Source organism: Geotrypetes seraphini, chromosome 3 (assembly GCF_902459505.1).
Source record: "Geotrypetes seraphini chromosome 3, aGeoSer1.1, whole genome shotgun sequence".
Lineage (NCBI taxonomy): Eukaryota > Metazoa > Chordata > Amphibia > Gymnophiona > Dermophiidae > Geotrypetes > Geotrypetes seraphini.
Window position 1 is genome coordinate 196,542,435 of NC_047086.1, and position 26,924 is coordinate 196,569,358.

Consider the following 26,924-nt stretch of genomic DNA (forward strand, 5'->3'; position numbering starts at 1 on the left):
GGGCTTTGGAATCCCCAATAGCTCAAATATTTGTAAACTGCACTCAGGTGGGGAGAAACTTTGGTGTCCATCCACTAATTTTGGGCTCTAGTCCCTCCCCTAAATCAGCTCTCTCTCTGTCTTCTGTTTCTGGCCCCACATCCAATCTAGCACTTCTTTTACTACCCTCCCCCTCTGTACTTAAAAAAAACAACCAACCAGTCCAGGAGACTTCCTTGGCCCAGCATGTTCTCCCCCTCCTCTCCGCACCCATGCATCTTTACCACACTCCTCTCCCACCACCATATCCAATAATTCTCTCTCTCCCCCTCCTCCTACCAACAGTTTTCCTCTTTCTTCATCTCTCCATGTGCACCATCTCTTTCCCTCTGTCAGACACCCAATTCTCCCTTACTGTACCCTCCCCCTCACTCCCTCCATTCTTCAATCATATATTACAAGAGCAGGAAGAGGTGTGGCAGTCAGACCTGCAGCATTTTAATCAGGTTCTTTGATAGTTGAATATACACTTTCTAGCAGCACAATCCTTTATACAAGGTATGTCAGCTTATCTTGCTTTGTTGTCCCTCTTCTGAGCTCTACAAGCCTCCAGGCCTGCCTAAACCAACCCAAATTATTGTTTCATTTAATTGGTGATTACCTACCTTATCTGGAACTGCAACTGAATTTTTGGGCAGCCCTCAAAGACAATGCGGTGAGCTTGCTGCTGTTGGCTTGCCCTGGAAGCTGCCTCTCTGCAGCATCCCATCTGTGTGGGAACAGGAAGTCACTACAGAAAGGAGGCTTCGGGGCACACTGACAGCAGCAGGCTCACCTCGTTGCTGCTGCTGGCTGCCCAAAAATTCAACTGCAGCAGCAGGGAGAAGCGGAGGTATGGTTACCAGATGTCTGGGAAAACTCAGACATGGCCTCTTTTTAGAGGACTGTCCAGGTGCCCAGATAGACTTTTCAAAACCCAGCTTTTTGTCCAGGTTTTGGAAAGCCCTGATGAGCTCCGGCCACATCTGGAAGGCCTCTGAGCCTGCGCAGATGACATCACACACATCCGCGCATGCTCCAGGCCCTCCAGACGTGGCTGGAGCTTGTCAGGGAAGAGAGGAGGCTTTGTGGGGGCAGGGCTGGGGGTGGAACAGGGCGGGGCAGGAGGCAGAGCTGCATGGAATGGGCGGGGATGGAGGCAGAACAGGGCGGGGCCATGTATCTGGGGTTCTGTGGCCCAAAATATGGCAAGTCTGAGCGGAAGTAGATGGGGGGAGTCAGGAGTTCCAGGGTGTAAGCCGGTGGATCATCCTAAAGTCATCAGACCCAAGGCACGTGCCTACTAGACCTACCCTTTAATCCAGCCCTGGTTAGAAACAGTTAATGAAACGGCAGATGACTTCAAGGCCCTTCTGACCTGCCCCTTCTTCCTTCCTGCTGCAAAACCATAGATGTGACTTCTATTACTTCCTCATGAAAATAGAATGAGATGCTCGCTCAAGCTCTTCTGATTCCTCTTCCCATTCTTATTACCTTGGGAGGTCGCTCTGTGCATCTGTGACCCTTTGAAATAAATACGGAATTTCCTTATGTTGGCTTTAAGAGTGGAAAGACAAGAAGGACAATTTCCCAGGACACATGCCACAAGTGATCACTCAGGTTTGCCACCATTAGCTTGGAGATAGTAGTACAGCCATCTCCAGGATAGGATATTTTTGGCTCAGCAGGAGATGGCAACCAGATTTGTGAATATTGATTTTATGAATGTAGGACCAGCCAGATGCAGTGAAGATGAGAGACTTAAAATGTCAAAGACCCTCCTCGAGGGCCGCAATCCAGTCGGATTTTCAGGATTTTCCCAATGAATATGCATGGGATCTATTTGAATGCACTGCTTTCATTGTATGCTAATAGATCTCATGCATATTCATTGGGAAAATCCTGAAAACCCGAATGGATTGCGGCCCTCGAGGACCGACTTTGACACCTGTGCTTAAAATGAATGATTAAATTTGCAGACAATACAAAGTTATTCAGAGTAGTGAAGACACAGAAGGATTGCGAAGACCTGCAACGTGACATAAACATGCTTGAGAAATGGGATGCGACATGGCAAATGAGGTTTAACGTGGATAAGTGCATGTCGGTAACAAGAATCTTATACACAAATACAGGATGTCAGGTGCAGTAGTTGGAGAGACCCCCCAGGAAAGAGACTTGGGAGTACTGGTTGACAAGTCGATGAAGCTGTCCGCGCAATGTGCGGCGGTGGCATAAAGGGCGAACAGAATGCTAGGAATGATTAAGGAGATCACGGACAGATCAGAAAAGGTTATCATGCCATTGTACCGAGCCATGGTATGCCCCCACCTGGAATTTTGCATCCAACACTGGTCGCCGTACTTAAAGAAGGACACAGTACTACTCGAAAGGGTCCAGAGAAGAGCAACTAAAATGGTTAAGGGGCTGGAGGAGTTGCCGTATAGTAAGAGATTAGAGAAACTGGGCCTCTTCTCCCTTGAAAAGAGGAGACTGAAAGGGGACATGTTTGAAATGTTCAAGATAATGAAGGGAATAGACTTAGTAGATAAAGACAGGTTGTTCACCCTCTCCAATGTAGAGAGAACGAGAGGGCACTCTCTAAAGTTGAAAGGGGATAGATTCCGTTCAAACGTAAGAAAGTTCTTCTTCACCCAGAGAGTGGTGGAAAACTGGAACAATTTTCCGGAGGCTGTTATAAGGGAAAACACCCTCCAGGGATTCAAGACAAAATTAGACAAGTTCCTGCTGAACCAGAAAGTACGCAGGTAAGGCTAGACTCAGTCAGGGCACTGGTCTTTGACCTACGGGCCGCCGCAGGAGCGGACTGCTGGGCACGATGGACCCAGCAGTAGCAATTTTTATGTTCTTATGATTGTTTGGGGAAAAGGATAATAAAAATGGGGCATGGTTAGGGAAAGTAGGTGGTGAATTAAAGTGGAACATAACTTGGCAAGAGAAGAGTGAGAAAGGGCTAGGCCTGCATTAACATGTTTAATTGTGAGGCAGTGCCTGCATGGAATACTCTACGAAAATATAGAAAGTACCATTTATTGAACCTTGTCATTCATTTATTATCCCAATCTGATTAGTCCCATATCAGTAACATACTGATGCCAACTTACGATAGAGTGTCAGTACCGAGAATAAGGTATGACTGGTATATTAGACTGAAATCTGTTTTAGGGAAAAGGTATTCCAACAAATCTGTAAATTAGTAATATTGATGATAATAAACAGCACAGCAGCACCCCACCTTCTTCTCAGGATCTGATATGGCAACTAGCAAAGCAGGTGACATTTCCCAGGACTTCGGTCACTTTTCTCACCTTGGGAATAAAGTAAAAAAACAATACGAAGTACATAAACATATACTATTACATTCATCTTTTTCTTTGTTCAGCTTCTATGAATTCCACGACCGTATTGTCTTCCATTTTATAAATCAAAAAAGGTAGCTTCTCTGATATCTTCATTAAGTGCTCTTCTGACTGCCTATTTTCTTTCCTCTCTTATGATCTAATTATATTTATTTGAGGCAGGGGGCTGAGGGCAGTAGGATAGAACTTGCAGTGATAGTATTGTTCTCAGTCACCTCCGCTGGGTTGGCAGTGAGAGGCTCCTTCGGAACCTGGCAAACGATGACCCTTCTTGTCCACGCACCAGCACTGCCCCCTCCGCTGTCCTTTGGAGGACTTACACTGTGAAAGAAAAGGGAAGAAACATGTCAACAGAGGAAAGAATGAGACAAAAAATAAATGAACTGTAGACAAAATGTACAGATTAAGCAAAGTGCAAGAAGCCTATAAACATTGTCTGTGTCACAGTTTTGCAATAGCACAACTTCTGCCTGAGGCTTTAATTTCTTGTGACTGTGACAAGGAAAAACAAATTACCGGTATGTAAACAGAAAAAGTACTGGGTAAGTTTTGCTAATCCTTAAAATTAGGCTTTGAAGGGCAAAGTCTCACAGCAATTTTTTTCCTCTCAATATAGATATCAAAAGATAAAGCCCTACCTAGATAATCTAAATCTTGGTCTTATATACCAGGTCATTCCCACTAGGGACTCTTCCAGTTCACAAAATTAATCAAAAGACAGAGGAAAACAATAATTGGGCAGAAAATTATTCTTTTATAGTCCCTTATTTATCAGTTAAAAATTTCTGGAAAAGATACGTCTTCAAAGTTTTCCTTAAAAATGTCAAAGAGGGAAGAAATCTAATTTCTGAAGGGAGATCATTCCAGATTTTTACCAAGGCTAATGCCCTAGGGTGAGAAAGCTTACCCAAGGTTTTAATACCCCTAATGGAAGGGAATACTAATTTAAATTTATGTATTCCTCTAGAATAGGGGTATCAAACTCAATTACATAAGGAGCCAAAATCTGAAAAAAAAAAGGCTACGTCGCGGGCCAAATTTTTTATTAAGATACTTAGGGGTCCTTTTATTAAGGTACGCTAAACAATTTTGCGTGTGCTAATTGCACACCTTAATAAAAGGACCCCTAAGTGACTAAGGCTTAGCATTAGTAGAAGTATAGAGTTACAACGTCTCCAATCCCACGCCAGCTCTGTGATGTAAACAAAATAAATAAAAAACACTTTTCCTCTCTCCTTTAGGTCCTAGTTCACGCCTGCTGTCTAACACCAGCTCTGGCAGGATACACATTTCAAATCTGACATAGTGTAATCACAAAACAGAAAATAAAATTATTTTTCTACCTTTTGTTGTCTGGTCATTATTCAATCCTGTTGGTCCCAGGCTCTGTGCTCCAAGACAATGAACTAAGATAGTGATCAAACTTGAAAATACTGGATTGTAAGCAGATCTTAGTATCTTCTGGAGCTCTGTGGTTGAGATCATCTCTGGACAGGGATTGAATCAGGCACTAAGAGGGAAGGAGCTTTTACCTAGGGGTTTTAATAAAGTCCTGTGTTTTTACACAATCTACATGTGGCAATACCTGTGTTTCACACCGCATCATCTATAAGTTCACGCGGCCTGCAGAAGATCACTGGTCGGCTGTAGCGATCCTAGTAGGCCGCTGTAGCCTCAGCTGCACATTCCCTCTCTCGCTGACGTATGGGACCGTTCCAAAGGGAACGTGCAGCTGAGGCTACAGCGGCCTGCTAGGATCGCTACAGCCGACAGCGATCCTCTGAAGGCCGCGTGAACCTAAAGGTGATGCGGCGCTTGTCCCAGTGGGCCAGCTTTAAGGGAAATTTGAAATTGTCTGGCGAGCCAAATTTTAGCACACCCATGGGCCAGATTTGGCCCGCGGGCCAGAGTTTGACATGTCTGCTCTAGAAGAAAGGGGTTGTTGAGAATTGAAAGAAAAAATAAGCAATGAGGAAAAAAATCCCATATAGAATTTTAAATACAACATTGGCACACTTAAATTGAACCCTCCAATAAACCGGGAGCCAGTGCAATGCCTTTTGTAATGGAGTAACATGATCCTGACTGCTCATGCCAAATATTAGTTTGGCAGGCGTGTTCTGAAAAAGCTTAAATCTCTTTAAATTGCACTTACTTAAACTGATATAAAGAGAGTTTACATAATCCAGATGAGCTAATCAATAATAATAAAACACTAGAGCGCGCATGCGCTCTTGAAAAATCGTGAGTCCTGGCGCCATGAGGTGTGCTTCTGTGGCAGTATTCTAATTGACACCTCACGGCGCTTGCAGAGGCTGGAGGCGCACGCAGTGGCTGAAGGCGCGTGACTGTGGAGTTTTGTCAGCGCGGTCGTCTTCAGGAGCATTTGGAGGTTTGTGGACCGGCAGGAGAGTGGCGGTGGTGGTTTCAAGCGGAAGCACTGGCATTTTCTCTCCTGTTAGTGGAGAGTGTCGGTTCCAGGGTGTGCAGCCGCTGTTACAAAGTTAAAAAAAAAAAAATACGGCTCAGGGAAGTGGAGGGGGAGAGGGAAAGGGGGCTACTTTGGAGGGAGGGGTGTGCTGGGAGGTCGAAAGAGAGAAGGGGGGCCAGAAGAGACAGAGAAATACAGGCAGGGGGCCAGGCAGAGAAAGAGAGATAGAAAGAAAGACAGGGGTCAGGCAGAAAGACAGAGAGACAGAAAAACAGGAGGCCAGGCAGAGAGACAGAGAGAAAGAAAAACAGGGGGCCAGGGAGAGAGACAGGGGGCCAGGCAGAGAGACAGCCAGAAAGATAAACAGGGGGCCAGGCAGAAAGAAAGATAGCCATCCACACAGCGGCCAAGGAAAGAGAGAGAGAAATAAAGAAAGAATGACAGATAGACAGTGGGCCAGAAAGACAGCCAGCCAGCAGCCAAGGACAGAGAGAGAAAGAAAAAAACCAGACAGATAGACAGCGGCCAAGGAGACAGAGAGAAAGAAAGAATGACAGACAGACAGAGGGCCAGAGAGACAGACAGAAAGGGAGAAAGACAGACAGAAGGAAAGACAAACAGACAAGGGGTCAGAGAGACAGATAGAAAGAAAGAATGACAGACAGACAGGATGCCAGAAAGACAGACAGCCAGAAAAACAGACAGCCAGCAGCCAAGGAGAGATAGAGAGAGAGAAAAAAAAATACAGAGACAGACAGTAGCCAAGGAGAGAGAGAGAAAGAAAAAAAGACATACAGACGGCCATCGGCCAAAGAGAAAGAGAGAAAGAATGATATACAGACAGGGGGACAGAGAGACAGACAGAAAGGGAGAGAGATAGACAGAAATAAAGACAGACAGCCAGAAGCCAAGAAAAGAAAGAGAGAAACAACAACAAAAAAAAAAGACAGACAGTGGGCAAGGGAGAGAGACAGAAAGAAAAAGGCCAGGGAGAGAGAAAGAAAGACATACATGCTATATAATGTTCCCTGCCGCTGTGTTTTCTGATTCGTGGCCAGATTCTATTTTAGAACACGGCGGCAGGGAACACTCTGGCCACTCCACTCCTCCCATCCTCACTCACCAACCGCTGGAGGAAGTACAGGCAAGCTCTCTCCCTGCCTACCGCCCTGTCACTCCTCAAACGCGCACGACGCCGAGCCAACAGGTCACTGCCCAGCAGAAGCCCCAACACAGCGCCGACCACAAGGGAATTGCGCATAGGAGCCCCACCCCGACACAACTCTCCAAGACAAGCAGCACGGACATGGAGCCCCGAAGGCAGCCCGAGAACACGTGCCGACTCTGCCAAAAAGGCCCGGCGCACAGCTCCACCCGTGCAACCACCACGCGCCAACTGAAGAAAACACCACGGACGCCTGCCCGCAAGGCAGGCTCTCAGGACGACGCCTGCAGCTCCGAGCAGCCAGCGCTCCCGATATGCAGCCCGCCAGGAAGAGGTGCTGTTGGACCGGGGGAGCAAGGAAGAGGGACAGGGGGAGCAGGGAAGAGGTGCTACTGGGCCGGGGGAGCAGGGAAGAGGTGCTACTGGACCGTGGGAGCAGGGAAGAGGGACAGGGGAAGCAGGGAAGAGATGCTACTGGGCCGGGGAGCAAGGAAGAGGGACAGGGGGAGCAAGGAAGAGGTGCTACTGGGTCGGGGAGCAAGGAAGAGGGACAGGGGGAGCAGGGAAGAGGTGCTACTGGACCGTGGGAGCAGGGAGGAGGGACAGAGGAGGGAGGGAAGAGGTGCTACTGGAATGTGGGAGCAGAGAAGAGGGACAGGGGAAGCAGGGAAGAGGTGCTGCTGAACAGGGAAGTGGAGTGGGGAGGGAAATGCTGCTGGTGAGAAAAGGGGGCTCGGGCTGAAAGGGAACAGATGGGAGAAGGGGGCTGGGGGGGGGATAAAATGGGTTTGGAGCTGGGGCTGAAAATAGGGGACATGGGAGGGAAGGAGGCTTTACTAGCACCCGTAAATGTTAACGGGCTTAAACACTAGTATAATATAATAGCCTGGACCAACATGGCAAAATGTTGCTGATGAAAAAAGTGACGGACCCTCCTCAACATCCGAAGACTAAAAAAGCATTTTTTTGATATGTTAATTTGATTACACAAAGAAAGAGTAGAATCCAAAACAAACCCCAAGATTCTAGATGAAAATTCAATCTTCAAGATATCACCAGAATTTAATCAAAGAGAAGAGGGTAAATTGTGTAATATAGGGCCAAACCATAAAAGTTTTGTTTTGGTAGTATTTAGTTTCATACGAACAGAAGAAGCCCAATCTTGAATTTTTGAAATACAAGAATTAATATCTGCTGTTAAGTTAGACAGTGATGGCTCAACTTCAAATAAAAAAAAAAGATATCATCAGCATAGGTAAAGATCGATTCTGAGGTAGATAAATTCAGATATTTTAATGTCATCATATATATATTAAATAATATGGGAGACAAAGGAGATCCCTGAGGTACTCCACAAACAGGAGACCAAGATGGAGAGAATTTACCTTCCAATGAAAACAAATTTACCCTCAGCATGTATTTGATAAGATCGTAACTTCAAGAAGCCGCTGAACCAATTCAGAATTTTTTGATCTAAGCCGATGTTAATTAACAATTGAATTAAGATGTTGTGATCAATGACATCAAAAGCTGCGGAGAGACTGAATTGCAACAAAATAGCATATCAACCATGGACCAAGAGATTTTGAATTTTTGCTACCATTGAAATAAGAAGAGTCTCAGTACTGTAGTTTAGGCGAAATCCATGTTGGAATGGGAGAAGGATAGAGAATTTATCCAGATATTCCGAAAGTTGCCTTGAAACAATAAATTCCAACAACTTTGTTAACAGTGGTATATTTGCAATAAGACGGTAATGAGAGGCTAAAGTTGTGTCTAATACTGAATTTTTTAGCAATGGAGTATGTATAATACGACCCATATCCGATGCAACTTAACCACTAGTAAGGAGATAGTTTACTAATGTTGTGAACCAAAAGATAGTGTTTGTGGTAATGCTATAGAAAATATATGAAGGAACAGGGTCAAGTAAACATTTCTTATGACCAAATTTAGTACAAAGTTTCAACAGTTGGAATTCAGTTATACTAAAATTGTGCCACTGTCAACTGAAATCTCAAGAGAATTTGCAGTACAAGGTAAATTAAATGACCTTGGAGTGTTGGAAAATGATGACCTTATGGTTAACTAAACTAAACTAAACCTTAAGTTTATATACCGCATCATCTCCACGGATGTGGAGCTCGGCACAGTTTACAAGAACTTAAAATATAGGAAGAGAAGGGGAAAAAAAGGTTTACATGAACTTATATATAGAAGAGAAGCCCTTAAAGGCTTGTCCCCTCCTGAAGGCCTATGCCACCATCTCTTGCCTGTCCCCCCTTAAAGTTAAAATTTTATCATTGAAGAAGGTGGCCAATTCTTCTACAGAAGGTCTAGTAAATTTCTCAATCTGATGTGGTTGTAATGGATTTTCACAAGAGAAATAAGACCTTATTTTGATCTTTTGCTGCATTAATTTTGTTACTATAATATGTTTTCCTAGCCACCAACTGGATTTTAAATGTGGTGCCCAGATTTGGGTGCCAAAATGTGAACATGATCCTGAGATTCATGCACAATTTGATTGGCTAATGACCAATTATTGATGATAATTGGCACTAATTGGGATTTGCATATGCATCTGGCTGCATACTATTCCATACTAGTGCTGCCCGAGTCAGGAAAAAAAATTTCAATTCGATTCAATTCAGCCTACTGAATTGGTTTTTCGATTCGATTCAATTCAATTTTCCTGCCCAATTGGATGTTTTTTTCAAACATCCTGGTGGGGTTATTTTATAGCCTCTTCACTCTCTTTGCCTTCTCCTAACCACAATAGCGCTGTGGTGTAAACAAAATAAACAAACAAAAAAGACTTCTCCTCTCTCTTAAATCCTAGCTCACGTTTGCGGTCTAACACCAGCTCTGGCAGGATACAAGTTTCAAATCTGACATGTAATCACAAAACAGAAAATAAAATTAGTTTTTCTACCTTTTATTGTCTGGTCATTATTCAAATCTTGTTGGTCCCAGGCGCTGGTTGTCTTCTGATAACTTGCTTGCCAGGGTCTCCTTCTTTCTCCCTGCTAACCAACCATCTGCCATCTCTGTCCTCCCCTTCCATTTCCTTTCCCTCCCCTGGAGGTCTGGCATCTTTCCTTTTTTTCATCTCCATTCACAGATCCACCTTTTCTGAATTTTCATCCAGCATCTCTCCCTCCTTCCCCACCACCCCAGGGTCCACCATCTCTCCCTTTCTTTTCTCAACTACCCTCCTATCCAGTATCTCTATCCCCCCCTCCACACCATCCCTTGTGTCTAACTTCTCTCCCTTTCTGTTCCTTCCCTCCCTAAATCCCATTGTCCATCATCTCTCTCCCTCTCCTCTATTTTTAGACTCATTATTTCTTCACCCCCCAAAGTCCAGCATATGCATGTCTCTTTGAACCCCCCTTCCCTCCCTCCCTCCATGTACTTCTACACCAGGGCCCTCCATCTTGAAGGCCTATTCCACCATCCCTGGCCTGTCCCCCCTTGAAGGCTTGTCCCCCCCTTGAAGGCCTGTCCCCCCCTTGAAGGCTTGTCCCCCCTGAAGGCCACCATTCCTGGCCTGTCCCCCCTTTGAAAGCCTGTGCCCCCCTTAAAGGCCTGTCCCCCCCTTGAAGGCCTGTCCCCACCCTTGAAGGCTTGTCCCCTCCTAAAGGCCTATGCCACCATCCCTTACCTGTCCCCCCTTAAAGGCCTGTCCCCCCCTTAAAGGCCTGTCCCCCCCCTTAAAGGTCTGCATCCCCCCTTGAAGGCCTGCACCTCCTCATAAAGGCCTGCACCCCCCCAAAGGCCTGTCCCCCTGAAGGCCTGTCCCACCCCGAAGGACTGCGCACCTCCCCCCGGGAAGGCCTCCGTGTTTCCCCTGGCCTCCCCATACCGTTTAACTTATAAGTGAAGCCTGCAGAGCAGATCGCGGTACTAGCGTCTTTGCAAACTGCTTTGAGCTGTTTCCTCTGCTGCGATCCCGCTCCTCCTCTGACGTCAGAGGCAGAATTGCAGCGGAGGAAACAGCCTCGAAGCAGTATGCAAAGACGCTAGTACCGCGATCTGCTCTGCAGGCTTCACCTATAAGGTAAATGGTGCAGGGAGGCCAGGGGGGAAGCCGGACGCCAGGATGGGAAATTGGACGCCGGGGGGGGGGGGGGAACCGGACACCAAGGGTGGGGGGAAGCTGACAGCAGCACTTCCCGACTGACCCTCCCTCCTCGCCCTCTAAAGCAGGTGCGGCAGCGGCTGGCCAGCAAGAGCAGCACTGCCGCTCTTGCCTTAGGGGGTGAGGGGGGAGGGTCCGAATCGGGAAGCCGATTTTTTGGTGTTTTAAATCGATTCATAAGAACATAAGCATTGCCTCTTCCGGGTCAGACCAGGGGTCCATCGTGCCCAGCAGTCCGCTCCCATGGCAGCCCCCCAGGTCTGTGACCTGTAAGTGGTCCTTAACCTAAATTCTTTATTCCCTATTCATTTAGTACCCAAAGTGAATCGGTGAACCAATTCGAATCGTGAATCGGGCAGCACTATTCCATACTACTCGGAAACAAATATTTTCTATTACCACCCCTACCCTTTTGAACTCATTTCCACTATATTTATGGGGAAAAAAAATCTTGCCAAATTTAAAGCAAATTAAAACCTTCTTATTTAAGGATGCTTATGACCTTTGACATCCTTACTCCTCCCGATTCCATCAAAGGAAGAGCATAGCTACTCCTGCATAATGTACTCCTGCATAATCCATTTCCGTTCTTCTGTCCTATTTCAATTGTAGTTCAGCCTCCCCTCCATTTGTTCCCGTATGTCGTATTACATCTTATTTCCTTGTTTTGTCCCTTAAAATTTTTAAGCATTTTATATTGTAACTTTGACAACTGCTTAGACAGTTATTTTTTTTTTTTATTATTTATTTATCATTTTCAAACTTATATCAAGCATATTAACTTGTACAGAAAGAAGTTTAACATATAAACATATTCCATCAGATTAACATTAAAACAAAAGAGAAGAAAAAATATATATATATATATGCTAACTTTACTCAAGTCCTATATTAGGATCCAAGATTAACAAAATGCGAGAATATTAGGAAAATAATCACTAATATGAAACTATAGAGCTGAGGACTAATGCCTATATTAATAATGAGCTAATGATGTTGTTCTTCCTTCAGACGAGATGATACCAAGAAATTAGTTAACTGAAATGGTTCATAGAAAACATACTTGATCTGGCGGTGATTCACTATACACTTACAAGGTTGCCTTAAATAAAAAGTAGCCCCTAAAGCTAAAACACCTGGCTTCAGAAGAAGAAATTCACGTCGTTGCTTCTGCGTTTCACATGAGAGATCGGGAAACATCTGGATTTTAAGTCCAATAAATTCTTTTTGTCTATTTTTAAAGAATAGTCTCAAAATCCATGCCTTATCTGGCTGAAGAGCCACTGTTAGAATTAATGTCGCTGGAGTTGCCAATTCTTTTTCTGATGTTTCAAGTAAAGTTGAAACATCTAATGCTTCTTGGTTGTTAGTCACATATGGTTGAACTTGATTTTTTGTAGGCAAGTAATAAACCTGGGAGAATGGAGGCATACACTCCTCCATAACTCCCAGTATTTCTTTTAAGTATCGTTTAACCATTTCTCTAGGGGGCACCATAGCGACCCTTGGGAAATTAATCAATCTTAGGTTATTACCACGAGCATTATTTTCCAAAGACTCAATTTTTCTCCTAAGATTTGTATTATCTTTAATTAGTGTCTCTTGAACATTTTTGAAAGATATCAAGTCCTGTTCCATTTTCCCACTAGTCTCTTTAGACAAAAGCATATCATTTTGAAGTTCTTTTATCTCTTTTGTTTGTTCAATTAGTTTCCCTTCTATGTATTGAAAATGGGGACTTATTGCTTTACCTAAGTTAGCCACAAGATCCCATAATGATTCCAGAGTCACTTCAGTGGGTTTAGTTATAGAAATTTCACCTTGGTTAGTGAAAAAATGCTCACCGTCAGTTAAAACCACTTGGGTTTCTCCCTTCTGGGTGCTTAGACAGTTATTATAAGCGGTACAGTGCTCCCCCGTGACTTCGCAGTCGGTGGTTCGCGGTCCCAGTCATTCGCGGTATTTTATGACCACAAATGACCAGGCAGGATAGGGCAGCTGGAGAGGGAAGGAAATCACTCACTGTATGCTCCGACTGCCTCTTCCTGTACTAAATTTGGGCCTTATCAATCAGGAGCTGCGTGTCAAAGCAGATTTTTGTTGGTTCTCCCTTTTTGTTTGTCGAAGACAGGGAGATGGGCACAGGTGAAATACTAGAAAGGGATGTATAGAAGACATAGAGATGGGAGATGTTGAACATGGGGATCAATATACAGTATACACAGAAGATGGATAGTGAGCATGGAGAAAGAAGAAATGTCAAATGGTCAGGAGATCCTGGCACATGAGTTAAGAGAAGACAAAAGAAAACAGAGACCAGAGCCTGAGGCCAATATAATTTGAAGAATAAAATGATGAGACAATAAAAGATAGAACAAATAATTTTATTTTCTATTTTGTGATTAAAATATCAGATTTGAAATATGTATCCTGTTAGAGCTGATATTAGAAATAACTGGGGACCGCAAAGGCTAGGCCATGCTAAGCCAGCTTCCAGCTGGCTTAGGGCTCTCTCTGACCAGGGGGCAGTTGCCCTAGTTGCTCTCCCCTGCCATGTGTGACTGAAGTATTCTGTTAGCTTGATTTTTCTATGTAGTATTCTATAGTAATTTGGAACGTAGTGGAGGGAATATTTGTGAAGAGGAGGGGAGAGAGGGGTTTTGTTGATCCTTGCTCTGTATTATTTGTTTCTTTTTATACTTTAATAAAATAAGTTCAATATAAAATCATAACTATTCAAGGCTTGTGCGGATGGGATCAGACGGTTTGCAGGGACGGGGTAGGGATTGGAACTGAACTCGCAGGGACAGGGTGTGGACGGAGCCCAAGCTCATGGTGATGGGGACCAGGCTTGCAGAGATAAGGACTGAGCTTGTAGGGACATGGCAGGGGATGGGGATCGATCTTGCAGGGACAGGGACTGAGGTCGTGGGAACATGGCAGGTATGATGATGGAGCTCACCTAAACCAATTAATCAAGCAAGATCAATTATTAGTGATGATTAGCATTAATTAGTATTTAGATGCAGATCTAGATGCATCTGCAAGCACACCTAAATTCCATAAGTGAGCAACTGCAAAGGGGTGTGACTGTGGGAAGGTAGGAGCAGATCAAGGTGCGTTCCCAGAAATAAGGCACGATGTTATATAGAATATTATCAATTGTGCACCCAACTGCCATAAATTGGGTGCCAGTATTTACACCAGGTTTTGGCAGGCATAAATATTGGTGTCCAAAGTTTAATGCAAAATGTGTGCTATGCTTATATTCTAACTGCGGGTGCCATTTACTGAATTCTATCCTGTATTAATGTGAGCATAAGACTACATGAAAAATATTTTTGTTTCAATAAGAAAATACAAAGGGCTCCCTTTTACTAAGCTGCGTTCGTGGTTTTAGCGCGCACTAAATTGCCCCGTGCACTAGACGCTAACGCCAGCATTTAATCTGATTCCAAAACTAGGATGCTTCTGTTTTCTAAACTCCTCATATTGCTCAACGGTCAAATTGACTCTCTTACCCTTTTATGACAATTAATTGTAAAATTCAACATATAATCACCCATATATGTTCAGTCTATGACGCAGGGAAAAAATTTGTCCCCATCCTCATTCCATCCCTGCAGACTCTGTCTAATCACATCTTGAATAGCTATTTTATACTGAAATAATTTTATCAAAGTATAAAAAGGAACAATATATTGTACAACTGTCATTTTATAAATCACAAATACAGAAAAAGGATCAACAAAATCCATCTCCCCTCAATATCCCCTCCACTAGCAGGAAAACTGAATGTACATAGAAAATTCATCCTAACAGAATACAGTGCTCCCCCACGACAGAGTAAAGTGAGATCGCTCTGAGGAAAGGGATGTTACCAGTGGTGTGCCTCAAGATTCTGTTCTTGGGCCTGTTCTTTTTAACATTTTTATAAACGATATTGCTGAAGGGTTGTCGGGTAAGATTTGCCTCTTTATGGATGAGATGAAAATCTGCAATACAGTAGACACGCCAGATGGTGTGAATAACATGAAAAAAGACCTAGCGAAGCTTGAAGAATAGTCTGAAATTTGGCAGCTAAAATTTAATACTATGAAATGCAAGGCCATGCATTTGGGCTGCAAAAACCCGAGGGAACGGTACAGATTAGGGAGTCAAGAGCTTATGTGCACGACATAAGAGCGGGACTTGGGTGTGATCATATGTGATGATCTTAAGGTGGCCAAACAGGTTGAAAAGGTGATGGCGAAAGCTAGAAGAATGCTAGGTTGCATAGGGAGAGGTATGGCCAGTAAGAAAAAGGAGGTATTGATGCCCTTGTATGAGACTTTGATGAGACCTCATTTAGAATATTGTATACAATTCTGGAGGCCGCACCTTCAAAAAGATATAAAAGGATGGAGTTGGTCCAGAGGAAGGCTACTACAATGGTATGTGGTCGTCATCATAAGGCGTATGGGGACAGACATAAAGATCTCACTCTGTATACTTTGGAGGAAAGGCGGGAGAGGGGAGATATGATAGAGATGTTTAAATATCTACGTAATGTAAATGCATATGCAACGAGAGGGCATAGGATGAAGTTAAGAGGTGATAGGCTCTGGAGTAATCTAAGGAAATACTTTTTTACAGGGTGGTAGATTCATGGAACAGTCTCCCAAAAGAGGTGGTGGAGACAGAGACTGTGTCTGAATTCAAAAGGGCCTGTGATAGGCACGTGGGATCTCTTGGAGAGAGAAAGAGATAATGGTTACTGCGGATGGGCAGACTAGATGGGCTATTTGGCCTTTATCTGCTATCATATTTCAATGTTCATAGTTGTTAAATTGCAAGATGCACCTTCTTGTCCATTTTGTTTGTCTTGATTGTAAGGGACTGTCTCTTCTATGTTTTGATATACAATGCTGCGTATGTCTAGTAGCACTATAGAAATGATAAGTAGTAGTAATAAATGGGGCCTTAAGACTGGGAGTAGAAAGTTGAAGAAGTCAGGGGCAGGTTCTGTGTATGTCAGTGAGTGCTGAGTACCCTAAGACTTGAGCAAGTTCCTTCACTGTATCCAGAGAGGGGTAATTTGTATTGTGTTTAGCACCCCAATCATTTTGAATGTGGGACTAGAGAGGAAGAGTAAACAGAGGGATCATCTAGATAGGGGTATTATTACCATATTTCTGAAAATAAAAAAAGAGGACACATGACCTTGCCCTAGCCCCCATCCTTCACACAAGCAGCTACACAGCCTAGTTTCCTCTCCTTCCCTCCCACCCCTCACAGGATGGATGCCTTGTGGCAGCAGGGGTCACCTGTGGGTGGGAGCCATGTCAGTCATGGTCCCGTGGCAGGTACCAGTAGTCTAGGGGCAGGAACTTCTCTTATGGTCTGCTGGAGTCTTGTTTGCCATTGGCTGGAGGTAGCAGGAAAGGCCCTAGCTCTGCTTGAGCTCAGGGCCGCATCTGCAGGTCCTCTGAGCATGCGCAGATGCCCGACAGATGCGGCCCTGAGCTCAGGCAGAGTCAGGGCCTTTCCTGCCACCACCAGCCAGCGCCAAATGAGCTCAGGCAGAGTCAGGGTCTTTCCTGCCACCACCAGCCAGCGCCAAATGAGCTCAGGCAGAGTCAGGGCCTTTTCTGCCACCACTAACCAGCACCAAATGAGTCTCCAGTGGCTTGCAACAGGAGCTCTTGCTCCTGGACCACCGTTACCCGCAGGTGGGACCACAATTGATGCAGCTCCCACCTGCAGGGGACCCCCACTATCTCCTCTTTCCTCCTAGGCCCCCGCAAAAGTAAAACAAAAAATTAGGCTGGACTCAGAGAGAGTTCAAAACCTGGACAAACTGCTGGGTTTCAGAAAAAACATCCAGATACCCGGATAGTCCTCTAAAAAGAGGATATGTCTGGGTAAATCTGGATGTATGTAACCCTAGGTGGGAGAAAGAACTATGGAAATAGTGCTGAGAGGTGGGTGCTGGGAGTGAGGGAGGAGATCTGGGACGAGGGTGCTGAATCTGTGAGAAGAAAAGAAGGAGAGAGAGACAAAACTGGGAGAACTGGCATACTCAACCCCAAATACAAAAATAAATAAAAGTTTTAATTTTGGGGGTAATAATTCTTAACTACTGTTTTTTAAAATTAGGTATCACTTAAAAGTGATTATATTTAGTTATTTTACAAACAGAACATGCTGAATTTTGCCATTTTTTGGCACAGAATTCTCTCAGGAGCATGCATTCTACCTACTTGGTTAGAGCTACAGCCTCAGCACCCTGAGACTGTGGGTTCAAACCCCACACTGCTTCTTATGACCCTAGGCAAGTCATTTAATCCTGCACTGCCCCAGGTACATTAGATAGATTGTGAACCTACTGAGACAGATAGGGAAAATGATTGAAGTACCTGTATGTAAACCGCTTTTGAGTGTGGTTGTAAAACTACAAAAAAGGTGGTATACATTAAGTCCCAATCCCTTCCACCCTTTCCCCCTACTTCTAGGGGAAGAAGGGCTAATTAGATATAAAACAGAATTCTAGCCGTGAACTTTGGTGCAACAATAGAGAAAGAATAGGATGGGGGTGGGATAGTCTGTGGATGTATATAGGGAAGTACCAGTACCTGCTTCCGCCGGTAAAAGCCTTTGGTGTCACAGTTAGGAATATACATATCCCTCAGGTTTTGAAACACGGAAGATTTTAGCTCCTGCAGAACCATCACCAAATGTACCCGACAGGGGGCCTGCAAATGAGAGCGAGAAAATAAAGCGGACGAGACTAGCTTCAACTGCTACTCCTACAGGCTACTGAAATATGAATTTTTCAGGCAACTTTACACATACACCCCCCACCCTCTATAGGATGCAGGATGGCTGGAGGAAGATCCTGAATTACCATTAGCTTCTGCAGTTTCTGTTTCTCCCAGCACTGTGTCTAAAGCAGGGGTAGGCAATTCCGGACCTCGAGAGCCACAGGCAGGTCAGGTTTTCAGGAAATCCACAATGAATGCGTATTTATTGTGGATATCCTAAAAACCTGACCTGTCTGTGGCTCTCAAGGACCGGAATTGCCTACCTCTGGTCTAGAGGAGTTCCCAGTCCCTGAGATTTCAGCCTCTACAAGCAGGGGGTGTTGCAGGGAATGATGCGGAAGCACTAGCTCTGGGGGTGTTCACTACTTCTACAGTCTCAGCCTCATCTAGCAGAAGGTGTTGTAGGGCAGGGGCATATCCAGAAGTCCTTTTGTAGGGGGAGGAGGTACAGGGGTAAACTGAGGGAGGGCATGTATTTCCTCTCAGCTCCTCCTTCACCCTGTATTTTAATCTTACCTTTGCAGGTAGCAATGTCCAAGTTCTGTAGCTAAAGAAGTCCACCACCTAAATCCCCTGCTGTGCTACCTGAGCAGTGTGGAAGTTGGCAGCTTCCTTTAGCTGCCTATGCTGGCACTTCCACACATGCTCATGCGTAAAAGTTCTGGCATCATTGGCTGAAGCAGACTGCCAACTTAAGCACTGCTCAGGCAACATGGGCAAGGACTTGGGCAGTGGATCTTTTTAGCTGGTTGAGTTTGGGCATCCCCGTCCACCATTAGACTGGTACTACAATTTTGGAGGAGACTTGAGCCCAAAGTGTGTGTGGGGGGAGGGCGGCAGGACCATGAGGCCCCCTCGTGGCTATGTCCCTGCTGTAGAGAATGATGTAGGAGCACTGGCTGTAGTGGAGCTCATAGTTTTTGCAGTTCTAGCCTCTATGAGCAGGAGGTGCTGTAGGGAATACTGCAGAAAACTGGCTTGGAGGGGGGAGGAGAACCCATTGCCCATGCAGTTCCAGATTCTACCCACAGGAGGTGTTGTAAATAATGATGCAGGAGTACTGGCTATGGTGGAGCTCACAGCTCCTACAGTTCCAGGTTCTCTCAGCAAGATGTCCAAGTAGGAAAGACTCTCCTAGATCCTGCAATTCTAGCCTCTCCCAGGAGGTGGCGATAGAGGGAGTGATACAGGAGCACTGGCTGTGGTGGAGCTCACAGCTCTTGCAGTTCCAGCCTCTCAGAGCAGGAGGAGCTGTAGGGAATGGTGTGAGGTTACCTGCTGTAGGGAGGGGAGATGCTTCCTGATCCTGCAGTTCCAGCCTTTCCTGTCAGGAAATGCTGAACTGAATGATGCAGGAGTACTGACTGAGGGGGAGCTCATAAGCCCTGAAGTCTCAATCTTTCCCAGCAGTTGGTGCTGAGTATGACCCTCACCATAGCATTTGCTCTTTACCCACTACCTCAGGCTCCTGTTTAATATCCCCATCCTGAGTGCTTTGAAACACATCCTCTTTGCTGCTGTTTAGGAGCGGGAAGTGCTGCTGAGGAAAGCTGGGTTCCAGCGTTGGCCTGCTCTCTTTTAATCGACGGTTGTTCCTCCGACCTTCCTCTGGAAAAGATCAATAGGCAGAAGAGAGTAAAATTTGAGATTTAATATATTTGAAGTCAATATAGGGAAATCGCATTCAGCTGTATTATTGTGCTGTCTTTCACTGCTTGATATGTCTCCGTTTGATAATTACAGTTATTATTATTCTCAATTTATTAAGATTTTGTGTGGTGCTAAAGTACTTTCAGAAGTAATTTTATAGGGAAGTTTACAGGTTCACCTTTTTTGTAGATGATTCAGAGATCTGTAGCAGATTAGGCATTCCTAATGGAGTAGACAAAAGGAAGGGTGATTCAGAGAATCCTGAGGCATGTTCAAGTCTTTGGCAAGCAAGATTTCTTGCAAAAAAAAAAAAAAAAAAAAGCTGAGCATCAGCAAGTGGGAAGCAAAAGTCCAAGGGAGCAGCATTTTGATTTGTGGGAAACTTTAGGGATGATCATATCCAGTGACCTGAATGTATCAAAACACTGGGTTAGGCAATAGAACCAGAGGAATGACTTTGCATGGAGAGACTAGCTTAACATCATCAGATGTAAATGTCCTGACTTCTCTTTTTCTCAAGCCACATCCATAGTTTATTCGCTTGACCCTCCTCAATTGTGTACTGCACTTTGATTTGCTTCATAAACTAGTTCAATTTTTTTTTTTTGTATTAAATCCAGGTTGGTGCAAAGGTATTATGCATCCCAGGCAAACCCTCCACATCCTTAACCCTTTCAGGACCAAGGGACATATTTGTCCCATAACTTTAAAATCCTATAAATTTTGATTGGGATAGTCTACAGTTCTAAATTTGATATGTACGGATTCCATATGATACTGCCTTTATGTAAACAAACTGGTTCCGACATTCATTCATTAGCGTCGTTGCCAGATTGATGAGAAGATTCACTTGCCACACTGTCCATAAGCCAGAAGTGTGATTTTTTTAAAAAAAAATAATGATATTTCACAAAAAAAATCAATTTTTTGGCATCTGCAAGCCCTTTTTACCATAAAAATGTCGTCAAAACCACAAAAATTGGCCTACGATCCTTATGGTCCTGAAAGGGTTAAACACTTAGCTACTGATAGGGGATTTTGCACAGCACAACCTCCTCTTTCCCGTCACCCTCAAACAGCACAGCATGCCCTTTCCTTTTCCAAAATGCACAGCATATCTCCTGCTCACAGCATCTTCCTCCCTCCCACTTCCACCTTCTGGTGAGCACATAATCCCAATTTCCCCTTTCTGCAATGCTCAGCATCCTCAAACACTCACCTGCACAGAGCCCTCTCTCCCTTGTCCCCACCCAGCACCCTCTTTTATCTACCCCACCATCCTCTCCCTTTCTCTACATGCCCAGTACGCTTTTCTCCACCCACAATGTCTATTCAACATCCATTTCCATTTCCCTCACTCTCCTTCGTTTGTTCCTTCCTCTATTCTTGGCCACTGGCAGGGTGAGCACCATCAGTGGTCCAGACTACCACTGATGGTGATTGCACAATTTAAAACTCATGGGGGGGGGTCAATATTCAGCTGGTGGCGATGAACATGAGGACAGGGTGGAAAAAGGAGAGACGGTAAGTAGAGACAGAGTAGACATTTGTGCTCCCCGTAATGCACTTCTCAATACATACCCTCCCCCAGAAATCACAAACAGTACCTATATTTCATGTGAATTAGAGAATGACACAGTGACAAAATTCATCACCGTTCCCGTCCCTGCGGATAACTGCGGGAAATAATCCCATGTCATTTTCTAGTGTCTATTTCAACCTCGGTCCTTCTACACTAGCATTCTTCAAAGCAAAGCTTGCGGGTCAGTGGTTGTGCCCAATTATACTCTGATTCTTCCCTCTCTCCTTAAAGAATGACATGAAGATGGTTTCCCATGGTTATCCGCGGGGACGGAAACGGTGATGAATTTTGTCACGGTGTCATTCTCTAATGTGAATCCAACCCATACCTCCCACAGCTACTATTGGTGGCTTATTCTATAGCACTACCCTGTTTCCCCAAAAATAAGACAGTGTCTTATATTAATTTTGAGTCCAAAAAACGCATTAGGACTTATTTTCAGGGGTGTCTTATTATTTTCATGTACAACAATCATCTATCTCTTCCTTCCTCTCCTTTACCCCAATTCTTCCTCTTTCCTTCCCCACCCCCCTCCATGTGCAGCATCATTCCTTCACTCACCCATCCTTTTGTGCAGCAGAACCCCACCGACCCTCCCACCATGAAACTGACATACCTCCACTCCGAGGCCTCCTAAAGCAATGGGATGGGAGTTGCTGAACTGACGAGTCCGATTTTTTCGGCAAATCGGGCAGCACTAGAGTCGGGGACATTCGGAGGGGGGTGCTTCGGAGGGTCGATCTTATCTAGGGCTTATTTTTGGGGTAGGTCTTATTTTTGGGAACTAATCGCCCTTCTCAATAATTGATGGACTTTATATGAATGGATTACTCCTCCTTACATTTAATATCTGAATTACTTGTTTTGGCAACCATTCTGGTATATAACTTACTAAGCTGCGATAGCGGTTTTAGCGTGCGCTGAATTGCCGCACGCGCTAGACCTTAACGCCAGCATTGAGCTAACGTTAGTTTTAGCCGCGTAGCATGGGTTTAGCGTGCTAAAATCCTGCGTGTGCTAAAAACGCTCTCGCAGCTTAGTAAAAGGAGCCCTTAGTGTGGGGAAAGTTACCTCAAGTGCTTACAGCTATTATGACTAGAACTAGTCTTGTCAATATAGCTTTAATGCAAGCTATCATTGGTCCCTAAGAAGTTCCCCTTTCTTCTTATTTTTGATTCTTTGTATTTTTTTTGTATTCTTTTATAAACAACAGATTTTTCTAACTAATAATCAATTTCATTAAAATTTGTTTGTGTTCAATAAATTAATTTGTTTTCCAAAATAGTAACCTTAATAACCATTTCTAGAGGAAAAACAAGCCTTCTATTTAAGTATTATACTTAGTTTTGTTTTCCCCCATCCGGCTTTATGTACAGCTGATGGTATAGATTTTTTGCGGGGAAATAGGGTATTAGACAAACATAGCACTGTTCCCATTATGTGCAAATACTTTCTATGTCCCTAGTGGGCACACAGCACTGTACTCTAAAATTATTATTATAATTTTTTTTTTTTTTTGGGGGGGGGGAAGGGTTGGTATCTGGGGCAATGGAGAGTTGAGTGACTTGCCCGGGGTCACAAGAAGCTGCAGTAGGGATTGAACCCAGCTCCCCAGGATCTTAGACTACTGCACTAACCATTAAGCAACTCCTCCACAGCTCCACTCGCATACATCTCATATACACTCCCACCCCACAAAGAAATATGTCCCCTCCCACACCGCGACATCTTCTACACACAAATGTAGTTCACAAACGCCACCATGCACCTCACAAATACATACCCCTTTGCCACCAAACTATTGTATTCTAATGTACGCTGAACTAGATCCACTCTGGTTGTGAGCTGAAGATGGAAATATTAATTCAAAAGACCAAATCATATGCTAAACTTGACTCTGTATATCTAATATTACTGTACAAATGTAAATTCATAATTTGCATGTCTATGCTTTATGTATGTCAACCTTGTTACCCATTCTGAGCTCGTTGGGGAGGAAGGGATATAAAACTAACCAAATAAATAAATATGATACACTTTTCTATGCTTTTACTACTTATACCCCACATACATATCAAAGAGGAAGAGGGAATTCACCATGGAGGTACACCAAGTGTGAAATTTCTAGTTCCTTCTAAATAAGTTGTCATTAGTATTTGATATACCACAGAAAACAATATGGACATATGAGAATAAAATCCCAGTTCTCCTAGCTAGACTTTTCTTTTTAAGATGCTCAAAGTCCCTCCAGTTATTACATAATAAAAGTTGCTAGGAGGGTCTTTTGCTTTGAAACCCAATATGCTCTGGGAATCTGAACCTCACTCCATATTATCCTACAAAGCCACTATATTATCTTGGATTGGAAAGACTGTTGGCCCCTTTTACAAAGCCACAATCGCGATTCCTGGTGCAGCAAACGTGACATAGCCAGTTCAATTCCCTATGTCAGAACTGCCAGAAAAGAGCTTTTTTAATACTGGTACTGTAAACATCATTGGTTCAGTCCTCAGACTTGTGTTCTTGTTTTTAGACTGGTATATTGATATACTTTTGAATGTACCTGTTTAGTATTTTTCTAGAAAATCTTTTTATTATTATTATTATTATTAAAAAATAAAATAATTGTGTGTTTTAAAATATTTTTGAAGGGGCAGATAATTTCTTAAGCACCAAAATTATTGTGTTTCAGGTAGAATTATCCCCTAAGAGATATTTTTGAACGGCGAAGATCTCTTTAAAGAGATTTCTCACCATACTTTTTCAGAGCAATGTCTCTTTTTAGGGTAATTTTATCTTTTCCTTTGTGGCTAGAAGAGTGCTATGATGCCCTGTCTTCTCGCTGGTTCCCTATGCATCATGCCAGGACCAGGTTTACTACATTCTGGACTGCAAACTGGGGTGTGATTGGCCGTGTAGAAATCAGTATTTGTTTTAAACATTTACTTTCCCTGGTGCAATAGTGCTGCTGCAGGGATTGTGTACACTCAGGTACCATGGAATAGAGAAATGCATGTACGTGCCATAGAATAGGGGAACTCTGATCTTTGGACAGCTCCTGCAATGTGCTCAGTGATAATTTTGAAGCAGGTTAATGGGGATACTTTTTTTCTAACACGTTATCACCCATGAAAATATTGCTGCATTTTCAGTGAATAACAGATAAAAGAGTGCATATTCACGCGTTTCCGAGATTTTCACAATAGCACGTGAGGCAGAGATATGTGCACATTGGAAAAGGACCTGACCCTCTCTCTCATGAGCAGATCCACTCAGGACCACCCCTCAGCCCCCAACCAGGTCATCCCGCTCTGCAAATCTCACTAAATTCCCTACCTATCTGGAACTCCAACCCCTCTGTTGAGTGAAGGATGCCCAGCTATGACATCCCTTCTGCATGTCCCATCAGTGGCCCTTCCCAGCCAACCATTTGCATTCACCTGGCTGAGGATCCTGTACAGTGTGATTCCTGCTGGGTCTCCCGGTACCAACTTTTCTGCAAACCCCTTTACCGTGCAATAGGGCTTGAAGAGGTGTCGTCTCTTCAGCACGAGGGAAGCACTGTAGGCCTCTGGCACATCTTGGAGTGTAGACCCCGCAAGATTCCCCCGCTCCCTTGGCACACTCTCTCCCCCTGCAGGGTTCTTTTGGACTTGGGTCCCCATCACTTGCCGACTCCTCTTCAGGTTTGCATCCCGCATGAGGCAAACATGCTGCTGGTTCACTCTCCTCGCATTTCAGGCACTCCAGGACCACACTGGCACTCAACACCTTGGTGCCCATTAAGAGCAATGTGGGCAGCAAGCAACTGAAAGCCACTCTTTGCATGGTCTCTCTGTGGGTGTGCAAGGAAAGAAACGCTTGGTGTGCAGCCTGCACTCCTTCTGCCTGCATCCTGCAGCCTTGGTGGCTTTAATAGAGCCTTAGCCCAGCCCAGCCCAGCCCAGCCCAAGAATCTGCCTCCAGCACAGACTCCCTTAAAACTAAGAGGAACCAGAGGCAAACAAAAAAACAATTCATGCCTGCTGGATTTCCCCTTCTTCACTTCTCTCTTTTGTCTCGCTCTTTCTTTTTGTTTTCCTTCTTTCTTGACTGGCTCCCCCTCGCTCTGTCTTTGTTATCAGTCTGGATCGACACAGGGCACGCTATCAGTGCAAGATATCCCCCATCAGCATGGCAGCGAGAGCTGAGCTACCCTTTCCCTGTGGACTCGGGAGCTTTGCAGAAGCTGAGGGTCCTGGACTCTGTCGCTAGTTACCGACCCCCCCCCCCCCTTTCTGCCACCCAAGACTCTTGAATGAAGAGAAAGGCTAAGCAAAATACAGGTCGCATCTGTCAGTCATTTCAGGAGAAACAATGGGGAAACAGATGTAGGGTCATTAATACTCCTCATGAAGACTGCCCTTGGAGCATCAGGATGGGACCTCCTCCCTGGAAAATAACATTGTCAGCTGTTTGGGCCATTTATAAAGTTTGGATAGAAACGCTGCCTCTGACTCAAGTACTCAAAATACACTTTCTCCAGCTGAATACTGTTTTGTACTTAAGTTCCATTTTCCATTCTCCCCTGAATTTTGAAATTGGTTATTCCTGCCTTTTGTTTCAAGTCCACTGATTACTTAGTGCAGGGATGGTTCAACCTACAGACCAAGTGAGGCACTGGCTCAGGGTGCCAGTGATAAAGAGTGCTAAAATCTTCTCTAGCACCCTCTCTCTGCCTTCAGATTCCTACTGGGCAGAAGCAGCAACAGTGATTCATGCAAACTGTCTATGCTGGACTCTGTGCAAACCTCATAACACAGAAATATGCTAAACAAATAGCAAAGTAATACTAAAAAAAAGAGCAAAACCAACAGAAGACTTGCCTTAGAAAGTGTCAAACAAACAGGAAAAAGCAAGCAAGATGTCTTAAAACAACCAACAAATACATTGCCAGAGGTTGTGGTAAAAGCAGATAGCGTAGCTGGTTTTAAGAAAGGGTTGGACAATTTCCTGGAGGAAAAGTCCATAATCTGTTATTGAGAAAGATATGGGGGAAGCCACTGCTTGCCCTGGATCAGTAGCATGGAATGTTGCTACTTCTTGGGTTTTGGCTAGGTACTAGGGACCTGGATTGGTCACTGTGAAAATGGGATACTGGGCTTGATGGACCATTGGTCCGACCAAGGAAGGCTATTCTTATGTTCTTATTGCCATAAACAAAGTCCCAGTATGTTTACTTGGTTGGACAACAAAGCTAGGGCCCTGACTAGTATCCCAGTTTCAGCTGTCTGGATTGCCTTCTTCAGGGGACAAACAAGTAATCAAACACTGACTTTAAAGAAAAATGTATACAGCTTGGTAGAAACCCAATATGGGTCAGCGTATCTCGAGCAATGTGCATCTTATGTAAATGACAGTACAGTTAAATGGTTATAACAAACCAAAAGTAGACTCTTGTGCGCATGCCCAGACAAACCTGAAAGTGCAAGAACACATTGGGGCCGTTCTGCACTTTTAAATATGAACCTTTCAAAAATTGTTTGAAGTTTAATTTTTTGAAAGGCTCATATTTAAGTGTAACAGGCACTTATTTGCTTTCATTTTCAGCTTTCCTTGGACTTGTACACATGCTTGATTCTTCTTGATTCTCCACCCTCTTCAGAGTTAGTCTTTCTGGTTCCTGAGGAAGGGAGTTTCCCGAAACCATGCCTGGTTGACCCATCTATTCGGCGTTCTTCCTTGCTTTTGGGAGTTCGTTTCACCATCTTA

General features: G+C 44.2%; 1 protein-coding gene across 3 annotated transcripts; it reads right to left on the reverse strand.

Moving 5' to 3' along the window:
- Window positions 1-2,836: 2,836 nt before the first annotated feature.
- Window positions 2,837-25,042, reverse strand: IGFBP6 (insulin like growth factor binding protein 6). Of its 3 annotated transcripts, none has more exons than XM_033936521.1 (5): window positions 24,614-25,042; window positions 19,401-19,549; window positions 17,753-17,872; window positions 3,614-3,719; window positions 2,837-3,347 (listed from the first exon to the last, which is right to left on the reverse strand). In XM_033936521.1, exons 1-5 carry the CDS (start codon window positions 24,999-25,001, stop codon window positions 3,301-3,303), a joined length of 810 nt encoding a protein of 269 aa, XP_033792412.1. In that variant the 5' UTR covers window positions 25,002-25,042; the 3' UTR covers window positions 2,837-3,300. The 3 variants fall into 3 exon arrangements, with proteins under 3 accessions (XP_033792412.1, XP_033792410.1, XP_033792413.1); XM_033936519.1 differs by having other exon boundaries at window positions 19,398-19,549; XM_033936522.1 differs by lacking the exon at window positions 17,753-17,872 and having other exon boundaries at window positions 2,837-3,719; window positions 19,375-19,549.
- Window positions 25,043-26,924: the final 1,882 nt, after the last annotated feature.

What these genes read in the sequence shown, in the direction of transcription:
- IGFBP6 (XM_033936519.1), bottom strand. Translation starts at nt 25,001, where the DNA reads ATGCAAAGAGTGGCTTTCAGTTGCTTGCTGCCCACATTGCTCTTAATG. An exon ending in GCTTTTACCGGCGGAAGCAG is followed by an intron (nt 3,720 to 17,752) that starts GTACTGGTACTT and finishes TTTCTTTCACAG; the next exon opens with TGTAAGTCCTCCAAAGGACA. An exon ending in TCACTGCCAACCCAGCGGAG is followed by an intron (nt 3,348 to 3,613) that starts GTGACTGAGAAC and finishes TTTATTCCCAAG; the next exon opens with GTGAGAAAAGTGACCGAAGT.